We start from the raw sequence: 24,540 nt of genomic DNA on the forward strand, positions 1-24,540 counted from the left end.
AGGTGAGGGCCACCAGCCCCCTCAGCAGAGACCGACCATGGCCACCACAGGACCCAGCAGGCGGAGGTGAGGGCCAGTAGCCCTCAGGGCAGACGATCAACCACAGCCATTATAGGACCCAGCAGAAGGAGGCGAGGGCCACCGGCCCCCACGGGGCACTGGCCACTGCCGCCACGGGACCCAGGGGACCAAGGCAAGGGCCACGGCCCCAGCGCGACCACAGCCCCCCGCGGGCCGGTACCGCTGCAGCGCAGCCACCAGCACCCCAGCCGCCGGCACACGGGGCGCCGGGACGCGGAACCCCCCGCCCCCCTCCGCGGGGCAGCCCCGGCGCCCCCGCCTCGCCGCCGTGCCCCGGCCCCTCCGAGCTCCGCCTCCGGGGCGGGCTGGGCCGCGGCGCCGCCGCCTGTCAGCGCTGCGCGGCCATGGCGGGCCTGCTGCCGGGCCGGGCTGCCGCCGCCCGCCGCCGCCTGCTCCTCGTCCCCCCGCCGGCCCCGGCCCCGGCCGCGGCCCCGGCGCGGGGCGGCAGCTGGGCGCTCCCCGCCGGCCTGGTGCGCCGGGGCGGGCTGGTGGGCGGCCGCTGGGTGGAGGCTGCCGGCGCCTTCCCGGTGCGGGACCCGGCCAGCGGCGCGGAGCTGTGCAGGGTGACCGACTGCGGGGCGGCCGAGGCGCGGGAGGCCGTGCGGGCCGCGCACCGGGCCGGCGCCGCCTGGGGCCGCCTCCCCGCCAAGGTGAGCGGCCGCGGAAGGTGGCGGAGGGGGGTCCCGCCGGGGCGGGCGGGCCGGGAGGCGCGGGCAGCGGCCACGGCAGCCTTCTCTGTCCCCAGGAGAGGAGCCGGCTGCTGCGGCGGTGGTACGAGCTGGTGGTGGAGAACCGGGAGGAGCTGGCGCGGATCATAACGGCGGAGAACGTGAGTGCGGCGGTGGGGTGGCCCCGCCAGCCCAGCCTGACAGGGCTGCCGGCACCGAGATAACCCCAAGCCGGCAGCACCAGAACACCCTGCGTGCCCGTCACCCTAGCCACAGTACCTTCCCTCCTTCATCACTTAAAAAAGCCGAGCCCAGGGGACACGTTGTGCACTGGCGTCGCGCCCTTGGGTCGGCGGGTGACACCTCGGGTGCCTCCCTCGGACACACGCAGGACACTGACTGCGGCGATGGTGGGACCCACCGGCCAGCAGGAATGGGCCCGTGTTGTGCTCTGCGGCCTTGGTGCGCCTGTGCTTTGCTTCGGTAGAATTACTCTAGATAATTACCATCAAACGTTCGTTGTGTGACGTTGTGTCATTAAGGGAAGGTTAATCAATAATTCCAAGAAAACACTAAAACAGTCTTCTTGCGAAGCCAGATCTGAAACCAGATTTGGCAAAAGAAGTTCAGCCGTGGTCAAGATAAGTCTGTATGGGGAAAGCAAATGGAGGTTCGGTCCCCGACAGCTGTAACTAGAGGGTTCACTGTTTCTTTGAGACCCCCAGAAGACTAAAATACATGTAAGGAGCATGCATGACACCTAATTAACACAATACCACCTATTTCTGGGAAATGAATGAATATGTATGGCTCTTCCGACAGGTCTAATGCATAAACATACGTATGGTCTATATAACCTTGCCTAAATGTGGCACGCACGTTAGGTGGAGCAATCCCCTGTGCATCCAGCACTGCAGTAAAGGATTGCCAGCTGCTTAATGCTACATTGGCGTTAAGGAGCTTTCTTATTCCCAATATTGGTGACAGTTTTGGCGACCCAGATGGGTCTTCACAGCAGAAATACTTGTGTTTTATCAGTTTCATTAACTCGGGGGAAAAAATTGCAGTGCTATTAAAGCAAGTTGGACTCACTCGGTGCGCTTTGGTTTGCATCACAGAGCAAACTGGGAGCTTGCAGACTGGTATCATTTTAGATGAAACCATGCTGGAAGATACTTCAGCAGCTCCTCTGTGGTGTCCCAGCTGCTAATGGTCATTCAGTCTGTGGCATCAGACCTGGAGGTAGTCCAAAGTAATACTTCCCCAAAACAAATGTCCCTGGCATAAACTTGGAACTCTTTCGCCATGAGTTGCATCTTCTTCAGAATGGTAGTAGCAGCTAACTGCAGAGACACGTGCTGTGTTTGCTAGTCTAGCTCCTTGTCACAAGGCAGGTATGAACCAACATGCAAAATGTTGAACATACAATGCTGGTGGATTTGAGCTGCGCAGCTACTGCTGATGTGATCACATAATCTTTTTTGGAGATCACAGTGTACGTGTTGGAGGTATTATAACATACTCTGAAAAGAACAGAAACTCCGAAATTACTTGAATTTGGTTTTATTGCTTTGGTCTGCTGCTTACAGTGTGTCTTCAATCTGATCTAATCAAAGGGGAAGCCTCTGAAAGAAGCACAGGGTGAAATCCTGTATTCTGCCTCGTTTCTGGAATGGTTTGCGGAGGAAGCTCGCCGGGTTTATGGTGATGTCATTCCAGCATCTGCGAAAGACAGAAGAATCCTGGTGCTGAAGCAGCCAGTAGGAGTGGCAGCCATTATAACCCCAGTAAGCATAGCTGAGTTTTTCAAGTCATGCGAGGGTTTTTGGCTCAGCCCGCAGTGTGAGGCTGTGGCCTTATGTCTCCTCCAGCTCTGGTGAACACCCTTGTGAAGCTTCTTTTGTGCCTTCTACTCACTTCTTCCTGGGTTGGCAGTGCTTCTCTGTAATGTTTAGTTAGACAAAGCACGCGATGCAGGTCTGTTTAAGTTAGCGCATAATCACAGAAAACATCAGCTACTTCTGCAAGAACGGGAGGCAAACTTTTCTCCAGTTTGATTGTACTTTTTTCTTTCATCCAGTGGAATTTCCCCAGCGCTATGATTACCCGGAAGGTTGGTGCAGCTCTGGCAGCTGGCTGTACGGTGGTGGTGAAACCTGCAGAGGACACACCTTTATCAGCATTAGCTCTTGGGGAGGTGAGCTTTTGTGCGGAGGTGTACCTTAGCAGTGAGCTGCAGCTGTAAGTGGGGAGTCTGGTGGGCTTTGAAGATAACTCCGGCCAGCTTCATACATGAAGAAAGGGCAAACTGGCTGACTTGAGCTGCAGGTTTTAATTTAGTAAGAATCTCTGAAAGTTGCCTCTGACATGGCCTAGAGCCTCAAGGAGGACCTGGCTGTTTAGCTACTCAAAACATCTTTATCTTTTTCCCTTGGTTACTTTGAATGACAGCCAGCCTTAAACCAGAGTGAAACCGCTCTTTTGACACCATGGCATCTGTTACTAGTTGTGCTGTGCACTTTGGGCTTCCACTGACTTACAGACTGACTTCTTCAAAACAAACAAATGTTAAGTGACTATTCCTCATACTAAATGCACTGATAATGCAAATTCTCTGTTTCTTTTGTCGCAGCTTGCAAACCAGGCTGGAATTCCAGCGGGAGTGTATAATGTCGTTCCTTGTTCCAGAGAACAGACACCGGTTGTAGGGGAGGTTCTGTGCACTGACCCATTGGTAGCCAAAATATCTTTTACTGGCTCTACAGCAACAGGAAAGGTACATAAGGGCACAGAATATCCTTGAAGATTATTACTGTGGTTATACTGGAAAGGTAGGGGCAAAGTTTGTGCCTTTATACAGAGCCTTCTTCTTTTCTGGCTGCTGTACACAGATTGTCAGATTGTCCAAATAATTGTGTGCTTGAGATACTGTCTGTTTACTTTAGTATCAGTACTTCACAGAAGGATGCCTGTGTGCAGCTTCGGATAACTGCCCTTTATTAAATTATAATGTGAACAGTTCTGTAGAGATGCTCTTGTTCCATATCATAGCATGACAACATACTGATAAGAACACTGTAGTTGAGTTCAAAGGTGCTATTCAGGAACGGCTTCTGCAGTTGAGAGAAAGTATTAGAGAAGTGAGGCCCTTGAATCTCTCCTGTCAACCTTAGTCAATAAGCAATCTTGTCACCATCTCAAATGAAATCAGTAAAACAGCAGAGTGACAAGAAGATTATAGAATTCTATGGGATAGCTGTATGCAGAATGAAGAACTCTTGGTATCAAGGCAAATCTTGATCCCAAGTTCTGTCGTATCGTGGAAGAATTTTCTAAGAATAGTCAAGATTTTTATTACCAAAAAATGAAAAGAACGAGCAAACAAGAGTGACAATATTAGTGTATAAAAGCCTGACCTGACCTGAAATTGATGAAAATCCTTCTCTTTGTTATTTCTTGACCAGAATTTGATCTGTAAAGATTTTACTGAATGAAATTAGTCCTTGTTTTGTATGAGAAGGCAGATGGTCCAGCATTATAGAGAAGATGCAGATTAATTCCCTGCCAGAGTTAGTTTTTCACTGCTTTCCATCTGTGGTTCCACACTTTACATGTGGTAGAGGTACAGACTCCTCTGTCTCCTCTGTTGCCTGCAGATACTGCTGAAACACGCAGCTGGCACTGTGAAGCGAGTTTCCATGGAGCTTGGAGGACACGCTCCTTTTATAGTGTTTGACAGCGCCAACGTGGAGCATGCTGTTGCAGGAGCCCTTGCTTCCAAGTATAGAAACTCAGGGCAGGTAAGAGTAACCTTTTTGTCCTTGATTCTGCAAAGCAAATTGCTGTAGTTTAAGCTGTAAACAAGTTATTTTATGTTAAAGGAAAGCATAGAACATTTCATTGAGAAGAGAAAGATGCTGGAGTCATGCATGGCTCTGGGCGCTCGAGCGAGTTGTCAGCAAGTCTGCGTAACACCACTGTAACATCCTGTGTGCTTTCACAACATAGTGGCAGTCAGTAATATCCGTGAGAAGGGAGATGTTCACCAGTCATACGCTTTAGTAGCATTACATTCATTGGAGAACTACAGCTCTGAAAAGACACCATCCTGCCTGAGTCCTCAGGATTATATTTTGTAACATGTGCCTAGCTCTTTCTTAAAATCATGGCTTCAAGGCTCATGGTTAAATGTTTCTATCTGTAAGACTGTGTGTTTGATCCAAGTCTTTCCTTAACACCCAGCAGGAGTTAAGGGGATCGAAATCTGTTAAGACACTCGTGGCTAGATTTTTCCACATTGAGTAGCTTAAAAAAGTGATAGACAGGATTCAATTGTACATTGCTTCAAATTTATTTTACTTGGAGTAAAAAACTTTTTAAGAGCATCACTTTCCAGAACAGCTGAGTAGGGCTGTGCGGAGACTGGTCCAGCCTTGTAGGTATTAGCCCTACACATGAGCTGACGAACTCCAGCTTTGGAGAAGCAGCAAGGTTTTGGTGGGATTGGGAGGTCATTTGGTTGGGAAAATGTTGCTTGAATAACACAAGAATTAAAAATAAGACTGATCTTGGGGAGAAAGAAAAGAAACAAAACAATGGAATGTGGACAAGGACCACTGAGTGACCAGTCACAGATTGGACAAGGTCTAATGTAAAAGGTGCCTCTGCTGCTACATAGAAAGATAAAGCAGCTGTTCTTTGTGAGAGACTGTAGCCATCAAAATAGGACACAGTGAGAGCAAAGGGGTAGCACAAGTAAGTAGGCTACTGAAAGCACTTAAAGACAAATTCCAGGAAGAAAGGAAACTCAAACTCAATTAATGAAGGAGTTAGAAAAAAAGACCCCACACCACCAAGCGTGATCTGAGGTTCTGCTGCTCAGCCCAGCGTTCTGCAGTCTAATTAGAAGGCGTTTCTTGCAGCTTCTGGACCTTGGTTGATCCATATATCGGAGGCAGAGGACAGGTCACTGTAGTAACCTGATACTGTGGCTTGGCGGCCAGAATTGATTAATGGATAGATTAAATAGAATATAAACCACTGTTTGTTTTTCCTTTTTGTGTTTGTTTTCAGACCTGTGTTTGCACAAACCGTTTCCTAGTACAAAAGGGAATTCATGACCAATTTGTGGAAAAGTTTGCAGAAGCTATAGAGAGAGAACTACACGTTGGAAGTGGATTTGATGCAAAAACTACCCAAGGGCCACTAATTAATGAAAAAGCAGTGGAGAAGGTATAAATAAATATTTCATTTTTGGTATCTTAATTTTCTTTTTGTGAGCTATAAAGTAACTAGATTTAACAAAACAAGCATGTAAAAAAGTGCAATATAGAATGTATTTGCAGTGTGGCTGGAAGCATGTTCCCTCCTCCAAGTCCATGTGCACAGACAGACGAACAGATGCAGCCAGTTAATGTATCATTCCTGTTTCCATTAAGAGAAGAAGAGATTCCTGCTTTAGGAGAAACAGATTCCTCCCGATTATTCCTAACTGTTCTCAGGAATCTTTACTGAAATTGGATATACTGTGAGAGTTGTGTGGTGATCCTGCAGCTCTGAAGCAATGTGAATGACAACTTACTTGGAAGAACAGTGCCTCTGTTTTGGAAAAAGCTAAGCCAAATAATAAATTGAAGTTAAAAATACTAGAACTCTGGATGTTGTAATGACTTGAAACATTAACGTGCATGGTTTGGGTCTTCTGTTGTGGGTGACTCATGACTTCAGGAAATTATTTTTTTGTAAAATCACAGTAAGTCACATTTTCTGTAATATTTTACTTTTCCTTAAGATTAAAGATTATTAAATTATGTGGTTCATACTTTCTAAGATACTATGGCTCAGTTATACGCAGGCTTGGTTTTAATCCCGTTACACTCGAACGCTGCCAGAATCTTTCTGCTTATCAAATAATAGAATATGGAAATATTCCGAGTTACTTGGGAGACAGAGGATACTCTGTACTTTAGGTCTTTACTTCCTGCCTTCCCTTTGTGCATCACAGAAGTATAGTGTGTGTGTGTATGATATACATCTAAATAAGCAAGGACTTGTATACACACACGTATATAGTCACTACCTGCCTTTCTGTAATTTCAAAGGACAGTATTCTAGGTGGCGACTGCTACTTCAGTCTTCTCATTACTTTCTCATCTTTGGATGAATTGTAGGTGTAGGGGGTAGAAAATGTTCTTGCCAGTACCATCTTGAAAGTTGTCTGTTTTTCTTTAAATGACAGATATGTAAATCTGTTTTCATAATGCTTGATCACTGATACCAGGTGTACTTAGTCCTGCAAAGACTTTTTTTTTGTTCTCGTAATAGATGTAACCTTTTCATTTCGACAGAGAAGCTGAATCTTTAATATCCATGAGACTGGGGCCATACTTGTAATTTATCCCTCTGAAATTGTCAAACTGAGAGAAATAAAAATCCAAGGGAAATTTTAAATAATACTGAAAATGGTGTTCTACAAAGTATAAACCTCCTAAAAATCTTCTATTTAATACTGAAGAGTATTAATAATTTTGTCAGTGGAAAATACACTATTGTTCATTCCTAAATGCTGCGTTTCTGATTTTTGTTTTGCCTACCTCAGGTAGAGAGACACATAAATGATGCAGTTTCTCAAGGAGCATCTGTTGTGACTGGAGGGAAACGACACAGCTTGGGGAAGAATTTCTTTGAGCCAACATTACTTAGTAATGTTACAACAAAAATGCTTTGTACCCAAGAGGAGACATTTGGCCCTTTAGCACCGGTTATCAAGTAAGATTAGTCATTTTCCAGATTAAAAATCGCAATTAAAAAACCAATGAAAGATTATTTTGAATAAATAAGATTTGAATGACAGTTTCCCAAAAGATGCTTTTGTAGGATCACACAAGTCTTGTAATAAGACTAGGTTACACATGTGAAGACTTACTTTGGTTATGTGGCTTGTTTCTCTTCTGACCCAATTTTAGCATCTCTGCAGCTTTTTGAAAATTTTATTTTAAATTGTATTAGCAGTTAAGCAAGGGTAGAGAACAACAAAATTTTCATCAGCTTCATGATCAGTGCTATGAAGTAGGAGGCAGGACTTTGCAGTTTGTCCTGTGATTTGCTAGTCCAAAGTTTTTCTAATGAAGGGTAACTTAGAGCTCTCTTTTCTCCATAAAACCTTCCCTGCCTCCATCCAGAGCAGCTGGATGGGATAGAAGAAATACAGTTACCTCTTAGCTGAGAGTGCTTGTGTAATTGGGGAAATTGGTGGGGTGACCCATGTGAAGTAAATGTTTTTGCTACCAGTATCTAGGGAGGAGACAGGCAATCTGAACGACTTAACCGCAGTTTAAATTAAGAAGAAGTGGTAGGAACTCCTCCATTGCTTCAAAGTGAAAATTACATTAGATGTTTAAAATACACTTTTGGGAAAAGCCTGCATCTTGACTTTCTTATTTCTGGTAAGGCTGCTGCTTGTTTGTAAGTCAGCAAGACGGTAGATGAACCGCAGGCCTCATTTTTTTTTTTTTTTTCTCTTTATATTGACAGATTTGAGACTGAAGCAGAAGCTATTGCTATAGCGAACGCAGCTAATGTGGGTTTAGCAGGTATGTCTGTCAGATAAATGTATTTCTGTGGGTTTATGAGCGTTATGGGGTGATGATTCTTAATGTCAGTAAGTCTGTTTTTTACAGTCTTCTGCAACTGTTCTTCCTGATTTTAATTTCATTCCTGTTATGTCTGTGTCTGCACGGCAGGATATTTCTACTCCCAAGATCCAGCCCAGATCTGGAGAGTTGCAGAACAGCTGGAAGTTGGAATGGTTGGTGTTAATGAAGGCATAATCTCAGCAGTGGAGAGTCCTTTTGGTGGCGTAAAGGAGTCTGGCTTAGGGCGAGAAGGTTCAAAATACGGCATTGATGAATACTTAGAAATAAAATATGTCTGCTTTGGAGGCTTATAAAAATCTTCAAAAAGCACAATCCCAACAGCTTGGAAAAGAGTGCTGTAGTTTTAATAAGCTTCTTGAACCAGAAATAAGTATGAATGCAACTTCTGCCTTTAAAACTAAGCAACCCTGTTCTGTATGTGTAGAGCTATTTACAGTATTATGTGCTGCTGTGTTTTTACACGTTCTTTGTATGTTTTTTCAGCAATGTGATCACAATGTCCATCATTTTTAGTAAGGAGTAGGGAAGAATGCACATTTATTATTCTCGGATTACCTCTGTGTAACTGGGAGGACTTGGAGACTTGTGCGTAATGAAAACAGATCATAATCTATGGCAAGGGGAAATCAGACCCCTATTTTCTACTGCCTGTAATGTTTCAGTGTGGATGTGGAACGCTTTGGGGGACGGCAGTGTCCCCTTTAGAATTTTGTGTAAATACTCACCTTTTCTAATGTGGTTATGTGAGTCTCTTTTAGAAGCAGGAGTGTCTTTTTCTTTTCTTTTTTAATTTTGGGAGAATCTGATGCTTATGAAAGCTAAGGAATTGCTTTTAGCTACAGCTCGGTATCCACTCAGGCAAACTGACAGCTTTTTCAGCGCACATTAATGCTGGCTGTAGAGCTGCCACCTGCTCAGCTGTAGTTTGTGCCTAACAGCTTGCACACCTGGAATTAAACATCAAACAGCCCTTGTTTGATGGTTTGTGAGCCCCAGCATCCTGGAAACAGGACAGTCCAGGACGAGGACTTGCTGGCTTAGTGAGTGGGAGGAGGCAGATGGGATGCTTACTTGCAAGAATAACTTGCAGAATTGTAAGGGGATGCTGTAAAAGTTGTATGAAGGAAGCGCAGACGGTGACAGGACGATACAGATAAGCTCCCTTTCATGAAAACAACTTGGCTTTCCTTTGGGAGAAGTACAGTCGCTGATGCAAATGTTGTTCAGTGTCCAAAGGAACATGACTCACCACCTCCAAAGAACACGAGCAGAGAGATGGTTACATTCCATGGGCTTTGTGCCTTGAATTGGATTTGTGGTTACACAGGTGAATGTCCATTAGGGAGGAATGTTTAAAAGCCTTTAAACTTGGCTAACTTGTGACCTAATAAAGATTTAAATAGAAGTGATAAGAGGTGAGACTTCTACACATCGCCTCACTATTTTATCACCTTCAAAAGATGACATAAAGCTTCTTTAATACAAAAGCAATGCTGTTTTAATGGCAGTCAAAAGCAGCACTTCAAAAACCATGCAATGTTAATTTGGCAAATAAGTCAGCACTACAGAAGCTAAGGGGAATAAATTTCATTTGCGTTGGTTAACTTTACTTGGTGGGGCTTTACCCATTAATTATTAAAAATAAATAGAAGGAGGCAACAGAGCTCTTCTTCCTATACAGTAATGAATGTACCCTGTGAAATGGGATATTTTAAGGTATTTTATCCAGTCAGGAAAAGAGGTACCAGGTAGCAAAAGACCTGGGGGGGGCATGGGGGAAGAAAAGCGAGTCAGAACTGAGTTTCATGGGGTTTTTTAAAGCGCACATAAGGTAGCATTGATTGCTACTTATTATTTCTAACTATTTTTTATGGTTCTATTTGTGTAACACTTGAGACCAGGTGGGTCTGGAGCACATTATCTGGCAGTGGAGCGTGTGTGCACATGATGCCAACCGAAGGGTGGTTATAGGATGCTTGCTGCCCTTCCAGTAATTTCCAGCGCACCAAAGATGCACATTTAAGATAGCAAGGACTTAATACTGTTATCAGTTGCAGCATTATGTGCTTGTCAAGAACAGAAAAAGGATGGCCAATTTATACACTAGTTGCAAGAAACTTATCTTAACAGCCAACTTCTAAGCTTATGCTATTGAGCGCACAAGGCTGCCTGAATTTGGGGAATACAGTGGTGTGGAAGAGGCAGCTGTTTGCCAGCCCTGGCTGCCACTACATGTTTGTCCATCACTCAAAAAGTAACTAGGAAGGCGGCGGCCATAACTTGGTGCCTGGGTACCAGAGCGCAGTGATGCAGGCACACTGCTGTATGACAGTGCAGTCTTGAATGTGGGTGTACTTGTTGGCACGGTGCAGCTGGAGGATAAATTCTTTAACCCATGCTCTATTCATTGCAAAGTTATTGATCTGATGCATTGGTACATTTAAAAACTTGATGTCTTTCCCATAATAGCACTGTTAAAATTAATGAGTAAATGTTTACTTTTTTTCTAGCAAATGATACCTTTTACTATGCCTGGTAAGAAGCACAAACCATAACTGAAGATAACATATGTAATAAACTTTAAAAATATCTTTGTCTAGATTGGATTGTGGTTGGAGTCCAGCATAGTATCCTTGTGTCAGTAAGGTCTACTTCAGTTAAGCACAGAATAATCTTAAAGTTGTCTTCATGACAGAAGCTGTGATTCTTCAACAAAAGATACACTGGAATTCTCACACCTCAGTTATGTTGATTACACCTGTGATAAGTTTAGCAATTTCTGGCTGTTAAAACTGTGATAGGAAAAATGTTTTCATTTAATAAATAACTTCTGTGAAAGCACTGGATTATGTGGTTTATTACCTTATTAAATGTGGACTCGACAATCTGACAGCAGCCACATTAAGTTCAGTCTCAGATTTGCACAGAGTATATTTTTAACCCAGCTTTAACACGGGAAAGACGACACTTCTTTGCATCCACATGTTCATGAGGTGTAAGATTTTGGTTACCCCAATTACGGTCCCTTGCACCTACATCAAATCAATGAGACTACTGTGACATACCAACACACCATCAGTCATTTTGTGTGCAAGTCTTTTATCTGAACCAAACATTCTACCACACGATCTAGGCTTTGTGGATTAGAGTGGCTTTCCCTGCTTTCAGGATATGATTACTGACATAATTCTTTACTGCAGATTTTACTTAAGATTTAAAACGATTTTTGGAAGCTTTTTTATTTTCTTTTAGTTAATACAGTTTTGAAGCTTCAGAAACCGTCTTCAGTTTCCATCCTGACTTAGTCATGGCCAATTTCCATTTTGTTTTCCAGTATTACCCTTTAAAGAGCTGTTGTTTGATCCCCCACTGCCTGTCCTCTCTGTGCAATAAACTCTTGAGAAACTATGTTTACCTGTTCTACTAGGTACTGGCATTTTTAGCTTTAACAGGCAGAAGTTACCTCCAACCACAGTGCACAAGCTTTTTTTTTTTGCAAGTCACTCTAGTAACACTTGTCCATGGGTACGCTAAGCTGGCAAGGCTACCCTGGGTGCTCAGGATGGGTGAGGGAGGCTTTTGATGCTGCTAACATTGATCCAATACCAGTGAGGACAGACAGTCAGGCTTACTGAGAAGTATGTCAAGCCCAACCACTACCTAGTACTTAATTTTGTTCACAGTAGCTGGCAGACTGCATCTAGTTACCTCTTGTCACCAAGGTCAAAGACATGTTTAAGCAGGCCAGTGTTCTGCAGCCTATTTCCCAGACACTGGTGGTTTCAGACACATTTTATGATTTTAGACACGTTTTTATGATTACCTGTATGTTTTGTGACTTACTTATGAAAGCAAATAGCAGTTTAAATAGTTTGCACAGACTAAAATAGTTTTTACTGTTCTAAATCAATGGGGCATCCTTTAAGTAAAAGCAGCTCCATGCTTTGACTTGCCATCGAAGTAACTGTCTTGCTGAAACTGGCAGAGCCAGAAGTGTAACCGGTCATGCCCTTGGTCCCAGCCCCACAGCTGAGGGAATGATTGAGCTATCTAAAGGAGGAGGTTTAAATATGGTGCTCAGAAGCTCCAAGTTCAAATTTAACACTTGTGTAAAGTGTTTTCAATGTCAAAACTCTCTGCCTATGACCTTCCAAGACACAAGAAGTTGGTGGTTTATTCACTGTATCAGCGAATGCTGAAGCTACTTGACCCTGCTGGCTGGAGGCGTCAGGAATCACTGCAGCAGGTTCCTGACAGCGCAGGGGGAGGCTGCTGCTGTCACCACCATCACAGTGCAGGAACGGTCGGGCAGGCTCCATCCCTCAGCAGAGGACACTATCCCACCAGCTCTCAGCAGCCATGATTCCCCTGCAGGGGCAGAGCGTGACGGGAGGAGGTACCCTGTGAAGTGCGGCACCGTGCATCCAAATACCCTTACTGCTGCCTGATGCGTTGCAGGAGCGGGTTGGAAACTAGGACCATGCGTGGCAATCAGCTGAGGGGAGCGCGCTGGAGCTTGTATAGACACAACAATTAACATGATGAGTCATGCTGAGAGAGCACAGGGGAGCGGGGACAGATGGCACCAAGGGTGGCTCCAAGGAAAGGTAACACCTTGCTGTTGACTGATGGTAGTTAACCACCAATCGGGGATTGCCTAGTATGCAATGCTTAGCTCAAAAGAACCAATCTGTTTAAAATGCACGACTTCTGAAAGTATATATACCTGTGTTTCTATACAATAAATTGACATTTGCTTGCATCAAGCTGTGTCCCGTCTCCATTGCAGCACCTCTTTGCTTTTGTCAGTTGGAAGGGAAGGGATCAGATCGTGCACTGCTGCTATGTTTGAGTACAGATAGGAGCGATAGTACACAACTTACCTCTGCTGGGCTGACCTGAGTGTTGCATCCAATACAGAATACCATGTCTAAAAGAGTACCTGACAAGTTCCAAGAAGGAAAGACAAAACTTTATTAGTAGTTACATAAATGTAGTAATTTTGGCTCAGAAATGGTTCCAGTTACAATACATTATCATTTGCAATAAATAACATTTTCTAGAAACAGATTCCTAATATAAATTCTGTAATTGCTCACCCATCCACCCACAGGGAGAAGCGTTTCCATACAGAGACAAGCGCCTGATGTGTGGCTCATCTGCAGCTGATTTGTAGCCTGTGCAAGAGAAAATGATTTGCCTTTTCTCCCCCCTTTTTTACATTTTATTTCTAAGCTTTAAGGTTCCCTCCCTTGCCTTGGGGAGTTCAGGACCAAAAGGGATGTAAAATAGGTTCTCCTTGGCTGCAGAAGTATGGGACTAGTATTCTAGTTAGGGATCAATGATAAGCAATAGCTGGTATTAGGAAACTAATTCACCTCTATCGCATTTCCCTTCTTCTAGAGGAATGTTTAAAAGTCTCTCAAACATCACATAAATGGCTCACAAAGACTAAGGTAGCTGTCATCTTATTACCACCATCCCGAAGGTCCAGCTGACTACTGCCCATTATCATTATATTGAGGGGCGAAACTAGTTTCACTTGAGGCTTAAAACAGGAATAGGAAATTTGCCCAAGAACTTGATGATTTCAAGATCATCATAACTGTCTAAGGAACATTTAAATTCAGCATAGAGAACGCACGCACGCATTGACTCTCTTTCTGTCAAGCTCCTTGGCATGTGTGCGCACTTCTGTTTGCCCACTAGAGACCAAGCAAGGAAAATTAGCATCATACAAGCAAACACAGCCCGACAGCACAAAACCAGATGCTTGAACAGTACCTGTACCTGATGCATCACAGACTGCTAAGACTGTTTACCTAAAAGGACACAGTTGAAAATGTACTCTTACACATGAAACAAGAATAACCTTTTTTCTCCTCCCCAAATAAACAAACCTCTACAATTAGACTGTTCACATTTTGCTTTAATTTCTCAGCAATTTACTCAGTTAATATGAAAAGCTGAACCACAGGACAGAGAATCTGGATGTGCATCTCAGCAGATTTGCCAAGGTAAATTCTGTTTCATACTGCAGTACCATTTCGGTTAAGAAAATTAAAAACACAAGCCAAGAACCTGTTTGCAGCATGGCAGTTTCATGCTCCATATCCACTGTGTTAAGTACTGAACCTGTTTAACACTGCTGGAAGTAATGCTAAGGAATTTTTTTTCCAAAATAATCCTTACTTATCAGCACACTGTCTGCCTTCAAAGAGAGGCAGTATCTTAGCAGTGCCACACTGAATTTATTCTTTATTTTCAGTGAACTTTGAGCCATACATGACAAGTTATATCTGGTTTCCTCTGATTTTCAGTGCAGACAAGACTGTTGGGAATATCCTCATCCTTATTTCACAAAGAAGCTGCCAGCACACCTTCTGTATGTGAAGGAAAAAGGCATGTGGAAGTACATGTGAGGACTGAGAACCTTCTTCAATCGCACCATAACCCAAACCAGAAGGCTAGCATCAGAATCTACCGTTGTGTTTGCACCTTAACAGCTAGCCCTCTGACCCTTTCAGTCCAGGTATGACCTGACATTCTGCAAGAAAGCAACAGTTCTAGAGATTATACTGAATCAAGATACAAGGCTTGCTACAGTATCTCCTAAAGTGCTGATAAAAATGCTTGGTCATGTGACACACACACAGTATCACAAATTCACAGAGCCAGAAACTATTAGTTTCAACTTCTGTGCAAGTTTCATATTAAGAGCAAGCCTGATTTTATGTAAGAGGAATGAGTTCTCCTTCCAAGGAGGTGGAAGGATCAAACTAGTAGAATTAGAAGCAGATCACAAATGTAAACTATATTCAACTTTCAAAACATACCTAAAATACCATTAGCAACAAAGATATCAAACCATCATCTAGGGAACAATTTAATAAGCAACTTCCACTCGCTAGGAACTTATACATTGAGAATTGGTCAAATGTTTCTTATTTGTTCAAGTCAGAAATACTTAGCCAGATCATGCTTATGTTCTCATGGCACACGAACTTACCACTGATCCAACAAAGATCTGAACCCACAGCATATGTTTGTGTGGGAGGGGGGAATAGCTCTGGGAACTCTGCAGCTTTGAGGAAAGCAGGTTTATGATTCCTGTAGTTGTTTTACAAGAGAATCATTCTTTAAGTTTGTTTTTAACAACAACAACAAAGGTATGAATTAAGCTAAGTTTATAGATGAAGGCACACTGGATACAGTATTTAGCAGAAGCATTAATGGCACTGTGGCCAATACAAAGTTGTGGTTCCTAATGCAACGTTCTTTGTTTGCTTAAAAATGCATGTTTCCTAAAGCATAATTCCTGCTACAACATTTTTGGTATTTGTGCAGAATGGATTAAGCCTAACAATTTAATTTAAAAAGGAAAAACAAATTAGTATTTTGAGTGGGCCTTAACTTTCTTCAGGAATGTTTTAAAGTGAACATTGTGTTATGATGTTAATGCATCTGGAGCAGAAATTGAAAGGCGTTTGATACAAGCTGACCTTACTTTTACTGACCAAGTTATTTAAAAATAAATATATACACACACTCAAGAAAGGAGAGGATGAGATAAAGTAACTTGTTTCAATAGTCTACAACCTCCACACACAATGAGTTAAAACTTGGCTTCTGAAGAACACAAATCATACCATTTATACTGCATCTTGCTGGTGGGCATGGGGAAAACGTGGAAAACACTTGCATTAGCCCTTTCTGGGTCTTCACAGCCTCTCCCACCACTATGACTCCTGTGGCCACACAGCTCACACAGCTCTCCAGAGAAATGCAGGGCTGGGCACAGGATAAGTGTTCCTCAGTGCAGCCTCAGGGACTGTTGCTGGCTGCATTTGAGAACCAAAAGTATGAAAGCAGTTAGGAGCATGCCATGTTGCTGCAACTTTTGACTACCAATTCCTTCCAACCCAGACAGTTATTCTGAATTTTGCCCAGTGTTCAACCCAACTACTCTGTTGTGTCAGACTTCTATGAAAGGATAGAGAAAGCCCCCAAATTCTCCATCAAATCATTCCTTGCGATGGAGGTCAGTCCCCTCACTGACCCTTCCCATCTCCTCCCCCTGATTTCTATACTGCTCCACCCTTCTGTTAATGGATTCTCCACCACCAGATCTAAAACCCAAAAAGGTTTATATTTAAACCCAACAAAACTACCTGTCCAGAGGCATGTTTTCTCCATCAGAACACACGATTCCTCCAGCTCAGTTCACGACTCCTGCAAGTCAGTAAAGCAACCCCAGGAAAGACCGACATCGTGGCCAGATAGTACTACTGACACAGATGCCCCCACAAATGAGTTTTACATATAAAAGTCAGGATTTCAGTTTGGGATTTCAAGAAAAGTATTGGTGGCATGGCTTTAAAGCCTAACAAGCATGCTGTGAAGAAATTATCCAGATTGCGAACAAGAACATCAGAACTCCAACACATCTACCCTTCCTGAACACTGCAAGGGATCTCTCTAGTCACTGAATAGCAAGAAGAAAGAGTAAAACAATCTAACGTTCAAGCTAAAACCTTCCTCAGCACCAGTTCTCATGACAATGGAGGTAGGTGTTGAACCTCCGGCTCCACATAGCATATTTTGCCACAATCAGTTCACCACACAAACACCTGGCACATTCTGTAATTGAGCAGTGAAGCTGACAATGAAAACCCATCTCAGCTGAGGGTTCAGTCTCAAAAGTTCCAGAGCTCTTCAGAAGTGCTCCCTCAGCAAAAGGTTGTTTGAAGGGTGCTCAAAATTCTTCTGGAGGCACATCTCACTGAGTCCTTCCTGCCTTTCTGCTGCCATTTCCTGGCTGGATGTGGCAGACTCCAGAGAACCAAAACACCTTCACCATCACAGAAGCAACCTAAGGCTGGACTTCCCTGCAAGCACCATCCTTTCTACGTAAATACAGGGAACGCTGCATCCTACAGGACACAGATGTATCACAGTACAGATGATTAAATGCAACTGCTAATTGTAAACTTTCTTTGAAACAGAGACATTCCCATCTGATGAGCACTACCCTAGAAAAGGAGGTCACAAAGCACAGTCAGAGATAAATACAATGCACAGAAGTGCTCTCTGTGTTCCCAACCTAAACTGAAAATGAAGACGGAACCTGTGGTCACATATTGCTCTCCATAGTTGTAGGGGAATTTACTTATATTGGCTTTTGCTGCTTTAGGCCAGCATCATAATCACATTGCTTCTCTGACAGAGAGAGGGAGGAGCACAGGACACGAATCTGTATGCATCTTAGTTACTACTCTTAGTAGTGTAACTGCCCTGGCTAGTTTTGTAGCAGCAATACAGGAAAAGAGGCCTTCTGAAGTTCAGACAAACACTCAGCATGGAACATGCAAGAAACAAGATGTGCTTTTCCTTGTTCCTATAACAGTGATAAGAGGAGTTAGCTGACCATCTAATCTTTCCTTCTTCCTTCCCCTAACTGTGCTAGAAATCTACCCTTTCATCTGCAATTAGTTGGTATTTTAGGAAGCTTTTGGTTCTGGAAAAACAGAGGTGGGCCAACATGTTTCAGATGTGTTGGACGAGTGTGTTCTGTGCTTTTACCCTCATTCAGTTATCTGTCTTTGGAGCTGTAGTTGAAGGAAACTCCATTTCTGATGGATCCATTCATGAGAGTTTTAGGATTCTCTCTTTCAATCTTTGCTCTGCTGAAGATAGTGTCCTGATCACTGTCAAACTCTGATTCAGAGACCATCAGACTGGAGTTGTGCTCTGTACTTCTGTGTTTTATACCTGACAAAAAAAAAAAAAAAAAAAAAAAAAAAAGGCAAAACAAGCTCATTTGAAAGGTTTCACTTATTAGTAACAACTAACCATCCTCTCCTCTGCTGTGGTATGAAAGGTAAATGAAAACATTCTCTGCAATCCAGCACAATAGTGTGCGCCACCACCACCATCGATACAAAACCTGGCCTAGGAGGTACCATGTACAGTTGGGCAGATACTCTTGTGAGTTCACTGAAGGCCCATCACTTTGGGGCTCCGAAATGTGAATGTGTGTGTTTCAATTTGAAACAATCAGATGATCTTAGCACATAGCTAGTAGACTTCTAATAGACTGAATTTGGAAATTAGTCTGTCCACTCAACTATCTGATTAACATGAACGGCAATGAAAGGTCATGGTTGCTACAGAAATGTGATGTCTGTCTTTCTAGGGCAGCAGTTTCTCAGGATGATTTTATTTCCCTGGATTCCAGTATTTCCCCTGCTAAAAACTGAAACCCAGGTAAATTAAATAAAGTGTAAATGAGAGGGTTGCTGCTGAAGTTTACAGCCCTTTAACAGGGCACTTACAGGCCAGGAGGGAATTGCTGCATAGCAACAAAACCAGCTCCACATAGAAGTGGGTGCAGGAGAGGAGGGGTTACATGGAGAAAGCGTGTGGGACAATTAGATGGTCTAAATTAAGACTAACAAAGAAGGTCAGAGCAGTGGCTAAGCGCAAGGCCTCATGAAAGAAAGGAAGAGATTCTCCTCCAACCCTTTCGTTGTTTATACTTGTGCCTGCCATTCCCAAACTTCTAAGCCAGCTTCTGAGCTCCTCCCAGCTGCAGGTGTCAACCCAAACACACTGACTGTAAGCTTGGTGGGTGAGCTCCTAGCTGAAACACTTACCGTATTTGGGTCGCAGCTCCATTCTCTCCTGCTCATCTATATTATCTAGGATGGTGTATTTTGTTTTCTTTCTTATCTTAGTCCTCTTCCTGCTAAAAAGAAAGTTACCACAAAGACATTCAGTTCTCACATAAACCTGCTCCCTCTCCCTTTTCATACACATAGCTACATAGCCCAATACACAGAACCTCATTGTACTTCTGCACCTCCACTCAAAAAGAGCTGTTCCAGTTTATACCTGTATGAAGCAGCTGTGCAATCTTGACCAGAGGGTATAACTTAAATTTTTCTCTGATTTCCAAAATGCAAAAAAGCAAGAAAGTGACTTGTTTTCCTAGGCCAGATGGGTTCAGTTTGTTCAATTTCAACATAGTAACTAGACACAAGGTAGACATATATTCATTCGTTTCCAAATAAAATTTCTGTAAGAATTGGTTAGTCCCAATTTTTATATTTTTAACTGAAGAGCATTTAAGTGGTGCTTGTCTGGTGATGCTGATAGAGAAGACCAGACAAAAACAGAGACAGGCTCCCGCATATATAACTCAAAGCCTTTAAAACCCCCAAAACCCCAGCCAAATCTTGGACTACAGCATGTATTTTCCCTGTAGGTTCCACAAGGCAAAGGGCATCTCCTCCCATTCTGTCCTGTGCAGCATGTCCCTCTTTTTTTACGTGTATCTCTATCAATAAGCTCTCGCTCACTGGCACAAGCCACATAAGGACAAAGGACAGAAACTCAATAAACTATCCCTTTCTCATCAAATCCACACAAGCCTGTGAGGCTCCACCCCACAGCTGTGGGGGTGAAGTGGGGACACACTTTTATTTAAACCTTTCCACTAACAACACTGTTCCTTCAATCACAATAAGGAAATCAGTATCAACTCCCATGCATTTCAAACCGCATCCTTTATATACTGCGAAGACACCCTAGAAAAAGTCGAAAACCTGGAAATATTTTGACAGCATTTCATTTTTGCTAACACCTGAACAAGCTATTTATTTGCTGAGCTTTCTGAGCAGCAGCAAGAACACTTGCTCTACTGACAGAAGTTGCAGGGGCTTGTCAGTTAAAAGAGAATTTCTTGCTGGCTCACTAGGAAAGACTGGAAGGGGTGGCGGGGCAGAGAGGGAAATGACTTACAGTAGTTGGCAAAACTGTTTAAGGGAAGAGGAAGTAAGAAGTCTGTGTGACTGAGACCACTGGACTCCTCTCCTTGCCTGTCAGCCAGATGCAGCCCACCTGCCCACCCTTCCCGTCCAAGGGAGACACCAGGTCAGGAGCAGCTCCCTTCCCAACATTCCTACACAAGCAACCTTCAAGACATGCCTATTTTTTCTTAGCATAGAGTACCTGGAGGACTCAGGGGGAGACATGAAGATCTGCAGTGTATTCTCAGCATTTTTACATAAATTATCTCTTAATATGAAAGATACTCCAATATCAGCTTTTTGGTGTTCAAAATGCAGAAGATCACAGCGCCACAAATGGATACTCCTTTTTTTTTCAGTGAAAGTGTGTCTATACAGAAATAGCTACAGGAAGCTCCTCAAACGTCTGTAAAGAGTTCAGTGGTATAGTACTAAGGACTGGACTAAAATGTTGCAGTTCTGTGCAGTTTTTGTGTGTACCCCATCAAAAAGAGACAGAAATCATGTACCTTTTGCAGCAGCAGATGCAGAACCAGGCAAGCCCTATCATGACCACAATCAAAATGAAAACAGATACAGTCACATAGAGTATACTCCACTCTGAAAAAAGAAAAACATCAGTGCTTTGTAAAGTGGTATGAATAAGATAATTTCTAATGCAACTTTATTAAAAGAACCAATCCTGAGGAATGGGGAGTGGCAACAGGGGTTTAGGAAAACTTGGCACCTTCATATTCTCAGAAAAATCCCTAATAATTCTTAAGCTTCCAGAGTGGAAGTGCACATGGGAAAATTTTCTTCCACTCCAATACATTTTACCATTCCCCAAGATACCTGAAGCCTATGTGGGAACTGAAAATCAAGAGGGCATCGCTACCACCTCAGTTATTCTCTAACTGAAATAAACACAGGTATACTCTGGCTCTGGCATTTTAGCAGTACTTTAAGAGAACGGTGGGTTAGAGATACACCCTTCTACCTGCATGCTTACATTTGTAAATCCAGGACAACATGAGAAGGATACAGAGATGTGCAATGATGTGAACTCCAACATGTGAATAGTCACTATTTCAGTGTTACTATTATGCTACGGAACAACACAGCATTAGGGCAGGGCTGCGGGAGATCCCAGCCTCAGGCTTAAAACCTATTGTGCCATTTTAGTTGGTCAATTAGTCTTTCCTCACTAAGACACAGACACATGATCCTCTAATGGCTTGTAGCAAGCTCCTTATAAATGTCTATAGATTTACTTGAAGACTAGTGCATTGCTCAGCAAATGTCTCCAAGCCTGCAGAGTACTACAAGCTGAGCTTTATTCCAGCTTAAGCAGAAGACCAATTTAGTTAAAATATAACTATTAAACATCTGAAATAGTTTTAGCTGATATGTTAGGTGTGCTACAAAATATAAACGTGATTAAGCTGATGAAACTAAATTGCATTTCCTGGATGCAACAGGCAAATGGAAAGAAACAGCAAAATTAATCATGATAAAAAGCTGACGTTTTAAACATGACTATACTGGTTAGTCCAGAACGCCGGTGTTTTCCTTCCTTAGCTCAGATCACATTTCTGGCACAAAAGCATCAATCACCTACTCAAAGAATCTAAATTGTTGCCTATTTTTCAGCTTTGCAACTGTCAGATGAACACTACTCAGCAGCTTCACAATGCCCAGGCTATTCAGCAATCCTTCTAACCGGCCCCGAACTGTTGCAAGATCTCTCCCACATGACAAAGTTTTCATGCTTTTTTTTTCCTCCTCAAATAGCAACACTTTTTAGATTTTAACATATAAAAATATTTTAAATACAGGCTATCACTATCAAGATATCATTTCAAGATGTTATTTGAGTATCTTTCTATAGATACTGCTGGGCTGGAAAACAAAGAGACAGTTTGAGTCTTCCCTCAGCATCTACCTCCCAAGTACTCCCCATTCTGACAGCAAATAATCAACAGTCTCACAAGATGAGTTATTCCTGAAATACATCCCACAACACCCAAACTCACCACAATTACTCTCTCCATCATTTAGGTAACGATGGATCACATTTTCCATCCATAGCTGGTAGCAAATGCAGCGCTTTGTTATGGGGTCACAGTGTCCGTGCCCAGAGCACTTTAAAAGACAGGCTAAGAACAAAACCAAACATAGGGTCAGTTGTGTAAATGGGCAACTTGTCACACATCCTCTTGCTGTGAGATTAGATTGGTGGTAAAGCATCTAGCTCATAACATCCTGATACATTTTAAATCTCCCTTTCCTTTGCGGTTACATTTTAAATAAATTTATAGTTCAACAGACCCTGGCTGTGAAAAGAACGATAAGAATGTATCTTATGCATACAACATCAAAGTTGTATTCAAGTCAAGAACAGTTTATTCTAAACAGAAATGAAGATGAGTTTAAGTTATGGAATTCAGACCTGGCTCCTTTCTTTATGGCATTTGTAAGAACTTCTGAAGTACCTGAGAACTGAAGAATATCAGCATTCTCAGGTACCAGAAGCCAAACATCATACCAATAAACTAGAGTGTATGTCAGTATTTCAAAACAGAATTACAGCATCTGAGGCCAGAACATTTACATAACTCATATGCTTACAGTAGTAACTATTGCTAGATCAATATGTCTTATCAGATTAAAATAAAAAGTTATGCCCCTTAAAACTTAAGGGTAGCAGATTTGCCATGTTGAGAAAAACGTTAATGCATATTTTCAAGTGACCCTATGCATTTCAGTAATCCAAGTACATTTACAACAGAACAGCAGTCCTTTTCAACAGGTAAATAAAGACAGAATTTACTATAGAATCAATGACTATTTTATTACTAGAGCTCACTCACTTTGTATTTGGATCATTATGTCCTGATTTTAAATTATGGAGAAGTTATATCTATAATATATGGGTATCACAAAGGATTCAAATTATTAGTGGTTTAGAATAAGCTTAGAAGTTCATGCACCTTTTTGTGGAAAATAAAAGGGTCTTTATAAAAAACCCCAGCAGCCTGTCTACATATTAGACTAAGTTATAACAGTGGTCGCCCAACCATTTTGCCCCATACAGACAGACAAGAACAAGTTACGTTACAAGCCCATTACTGAACGCTAAAAGGCCTGAATGAACCAGAGACAGGAAATATTCTATATTACGGCTGCATTAAGTTTCGCTCATCTTCCAACAAAAGATGCAATGAGTGGGATATCTTCACCCTCATTCCCTAGGCCCTCCTGATGCAGACCAGATTAAGGTGTGCTTTTAACCTCTGTTACAGATTTTGCCTTTCAAAAGAACAGAAGTAACTGGCGCCAGAGAACCACAAATGAACAAGCATTTTAAGTATTGGCTTCAGCGTCGTCTTTCAGAAAGCTACATCCAAGGCCAGGCACCAGATGGCAGACAGAAGGCCTTCATGCACTGTTTCTAGGTGCTGTGTTAGCCAAATACCTACAAAGATCCAAGATGATCAAGCATGATCCAAAACATACCAGCAGTGTCAACCCTCAGGACTTTAAAAAGCAGAAAGTCAGCCTTTTCTTTCAAAAGCTGCATGTGCAGAGTTCGTGAGACATCCGATGCCTCGATCACCTTGGAAGGATGCCCGTTCTGCACGTAGAACACAACCGCGGTGCTGCAGAAAGAACAGCTAAGGTCACGACTACTGTCAGAGCACTTTTGTCAGGCATGCAGTATACAGCCTTTCGTTCTGTTTGTTTCTGGGAAGTAAGTATCACCACTGATAATGATTAGGGAACTCTGTCCATGGATCAGTCAACTCCATCCAAACGCCATGGACTTCACCCTGAGCTGGCAGGACCAGCAGTTCTCTGGCTTCTCAGTTTCAGAGAAGGTGAGGACAAGAGCAAATGTAATTCCCTCTTCAGTCTTCCTGAGTCTTGCTCTAAGAGCCATACGTACACATTTGCTTTCCCCACTCTCATCTATAACCTGTCAGAAAGCACTCCAATGCAGTTTGAGGAACTTAAAAAAACCCTGAATTTGAGGCGCGGAAAAGCTTGGAAGCAAGGGAGCCAGAGAACTTCGTGCAGCAGCCCTCCTCCCACCCCTTCACTAAGATGGTGTCGATCTCATCCTGTATCAAACATTTCAGGGAACATCTTTATCTGAAAAGCAGTAATTGGAAGCTGCGATCAAAAATATCATAGCTATAAATGCCAGATTTTCCAAACTCTTTGGTTTTAAATTTTAAGAAATTCCCCAAGAGCTAAATAGACACCAAAATAGGTTTTAAATTACCAAATAGTTAACAAGAAGCAATTTAAAGATAACTTGTGTCAACAGGTTCTACCAATCAT

The 24,540-nt window shown here is 42.8% G+C and overlaps 2 protein-coding genes across 3 annotated transcripts in view; one reads left to right on the plus strand and one right to left on the minus strand.

Annotated features, from left to right (window-relative positions):
• The first annotated feature begins 400 nt into the window (after positions 1 to 400).
• ALDH5A1 (aldehyde dehydrogenase 5 family member A1) lies at positions 401 to 11,242 on the plus strand. Its single transcript, XM_055800957.1, has 10 exons — positions 401 to 731; positions 827 to 910; positions 2,366 to 2,536; positions 2,830 to 2,946; positions 3,382 to 3,525; positions 4,406 to 4,549; positions 5,823 to 5,981; positions 7,348 to 7,517; positions 8,283 to 8,341; positions 8,492 to 11,242. The coding sequence occupies exons 1-10, from the start codon at positions 426 to 428 to the stop codon at positions 8,695 to 8,697; spliced, it is 1,560 nt and encodes a 519-aa protein (XP_055656932.1). The 5' UTR covers positions 401 to 425; the 3' UTR covers positions 8,698 to 11,242.
• A 2,112-nt stretch (positions 11,243 to 13,354) lies between these two features.
• The window catches only part of KIAA0319 (KIAA0319 ortholog), a 59,338-nt gene continuing 48,152 nt past the window's right edge, over positions 13,355 to 24,540 (minus strand). Inside the window, exons 17-21 of one of the 2 annotated variants that reach the window (XM_055800949.1) lie at positions 23,713 to 23,855; positions 22,230 to 22,352; positions 20,724 to 20,814; positions 19,060 to 19,148; positions 13,355 to 18,175 (exon numbers count right to left, since the gene is read on the minus strand). In XM_055800949.1, the coding sequence (XP_055656924.1) occupies positions 17,997 to 18,175; positions 19,060 to 19,148; positions 20,724 to 20,814; positions 22,230 to 22,352; positions 23,713 to 23,855 (625 nt within the window). In that variant the 3' untranslated portion in view covers positions 13,355 to 17,996. Of the gene's footprint in view, positions 18,176 to 19,059; positions 19,152 to 20,723; positions 20,815 to 22,229; positions 22,353 to 23,712; positions 23,856 to 24,540 lie in introns of both variants that reach the window. The other variant, XM_055800948.1, reaches the window with a different exon arrangement.

The sequence above is a fragment of the Falco peregrinus genome, chromosome 3 (assembly GCF_023634155.1).
Source record: "Falco peregrinus isolate bFalPer1 chromosome 3, bFalPer1.pri, whole genome shotgun sequence".
NCBI classification, from domain to species: domain Eukaryota; kingdom Metazoa; phylum Chordata; class Aves; order Falconiformes; family Falconidae; genus Falco; species Falco peregrinus.

What these genes read in the sequence shown, in the direction of transcription:
- ALDH5A1 (XM_055800957.1), top strand. Translation starts at nt 426, where the DNA reads ATGGCGGGCCTGCTGCCGGGCCGGGCTGCCGCCGCCCGCCGCCGCCTG. An exon ending in TGGCAGCCATTATAACCCCA is followed by an intron (nt 2,537 to 2,829) that starts GTAAGCATAGCT and finishes TCTTTCATCCAG; the next exon opens with TGGAATTTCCCCAGCGCTAT. An exon ending in CCTTTAGCACCGGTTATCAA is followed by an intron (nt 7,518 to 8,282) that starts GTAAGATTAGTC and finishes TTATATTGACAG; the next exon opens with ATTTGAGACTGAAGCAGAAG.